Source organism: Cariama cristata, unplaced genomic scaffold (genome assembly GCF_000690535.1).
Source record: "Cariama cristata isolate BGI_N322 unplaced genomic scaffold, ASM69053v1 scaffold30464, whole genome shotgun sequence".
NCBI lineage: Eukaryota > Metazoa > Chordata > Aves > Cariamiformes > Cariamidae > Cariama > Cariama cristata.
In genome coordinates this window covers 1-1,782 of record NW_009613960.1, presented here as the reverse complement: position 1 = coordinate 1,782, position 1,782 = coordinate 1, and the positions used below count along the sequence as shown (strand labels likewise).

General features: G+C 53.6%; 1 protein-coding gene across 1 annotated transcript in view; it reads right to left on the bottom strand.

The window, feature by feature from the left end:
- The window catches only part of LOC104160965 (uncharacterized oxidoreductase C663.06c-like), a gene marked incomplete at its 5' end in the record, with an annotated part of 2,995 nt that extends 2,887 nt beyond the window's left edge, over nucleotides 1-108 (bottom strand). The window contains one exon of the mRNA XM_009699230.1: nucleotides 57-108. Within this exon, the coding sequence (XP_009697532.1) occupies nucleotides 57-108 (52 nt within the window). The remainder of the gene's footprint in view (nucleotides 1-56) is intronic.
- Nucleotides 109-1,782: the final 1,674 nt, after the last annotated feature.

Below are 1,782 nucleotides of genomic sequence, written 5' to 3'. Positions count from 1 at the left end.
GGGCAAGTGTGGCTGGCAGCCACAAATTTGCCAGCTCAGAGGCAGAGCGCACCTACCCAGCTTCACAAGAACCAGGTTTGGGTGTTTGGATGCCAGATCTCTCAGCTCCTACAAACAGAGACACAGAAACAATCAGCATGAGGCAGAGGTGATGCCAAGCATCATCCTGGGGCACCACCAGTGATGGTTCACCCTGAGAGAAACACCTTCCAGACGTTACTCAGTACTTGTGAATGGCCGGACTGGGCACCTGCCGAGGACCTCAGGCTTCTTCCAGGCTCCACAAAGCAACGTGTGTGTGCTCAGAACACGACGCAGCCACAACTGCCAGCTACTATGGCCACGCTCCCAAAGGGTCTACGTGCACAACCCAGCCAGAGCCACAGCAAAGGATGTTAAGGACCAGTTCACCTGGGAAATGATGCAAACTGGCTGAGGATGCGGCCAGAAGTGCCTTCCAGAGGCAGCTGGAAGTGAGATGGAGGAGGAACGGCTGTGAGTGCCAGCACCAGACATGACACTTCAGAAAGTCACATCTGGATCCAAATAAGCCCAATCTGAGGATCCACTCTGCTCTGGACACTGCATCTCACCCACTCAAGTGAAATGAACCACTTTGCACACTTTTATTGATTATTTTCACCAAACGCAGAGGATTCAGAAGCCCTTTCCAAAAAGGAAACTTTCAAATTCACGGTTCCTAGAAGCTCTTTGCTCTGAGCCTTCTTCACCTATAGCAGGTTTTAGACAACTGCAACCAAAACACCACATTTAACGTACCCAAAATGATTGCTTTTAGAGCTAAACTCCTCCTCCAAACAAGCCACAGAGAATGCTACAGGAGAAATGCAAATTGGTGGCTTCTCGTGAGGGGACCTATCCTACCAACATAGAGCAGGAGATCTGCTGGCACTGGCTGTGGTCCACCTTTAGTTACCTCTGGGCTTCCCCACCAGACCCCGTGTTCCCACATTACGCCTGGGCACAGGAGATGATGGAAAATCCATCAAAATGGTTTGAGATGGCCAACAGATGTTTCTCCTCCCCTGTTTTGCCCAGCTGCTGGCCTCAACAGCCTCGCATCATCCTGGCGTGAGTCCGGCCTCACCCACCCCGACACCTGATCTGGGCACAAAGGGGCAAGAGGAGTGATGTGGCATCAGCCTGAGGGACGGTCACCCTGCCCTTGGTCTCCTGCCATCATGGACTTCAGCAGCAACACCCTGAAGATGCTGCCCTCACCCTACCACGGCTGGACAAGGCTTAGAGAAGCATCCCCCAGCTGAGAGTGATGCTCATGGACCACCTTGGGGGGAAACTGGCTCCAGTCCAGCCCTGCACAAAGTCCTCTAATCTCATCATTGCCTGAGTCCAGCAAGTTGTGGGGGGAAGAACGGGGCAAAAATAAGAGACCTGAGTTAGCTTTGACCCAGCCAACTCGGGCACCAGCAGCGGCTGGAGCTGGGCACACCTGGGCTGGTGGCAGGGTGGATTCTTGCTGTGCTGGGCTTATTCCCGAGCCAGAACAACACCAGCAGCAAACACACAAAGAACATCTCAAGGACTTCCTAGGGCGTGCTCCCTGCACACGCCGCACTGAGCCCTGCGCTCAGCCAAGCTGCAAGAAGGTGCAGCAAACGAAGCAGCTGGAGCCGGGATCTATCAGAGAGCAAATGCCTCCTCACTGCTATTTCAGCAGGTCACGGTAAGCAGAGGAAAAGCAAAGCTGGACCTCAGGAAAGCTGGCAGTACGGTGATGCTTTGCTTCTGTGATTTCCTGCT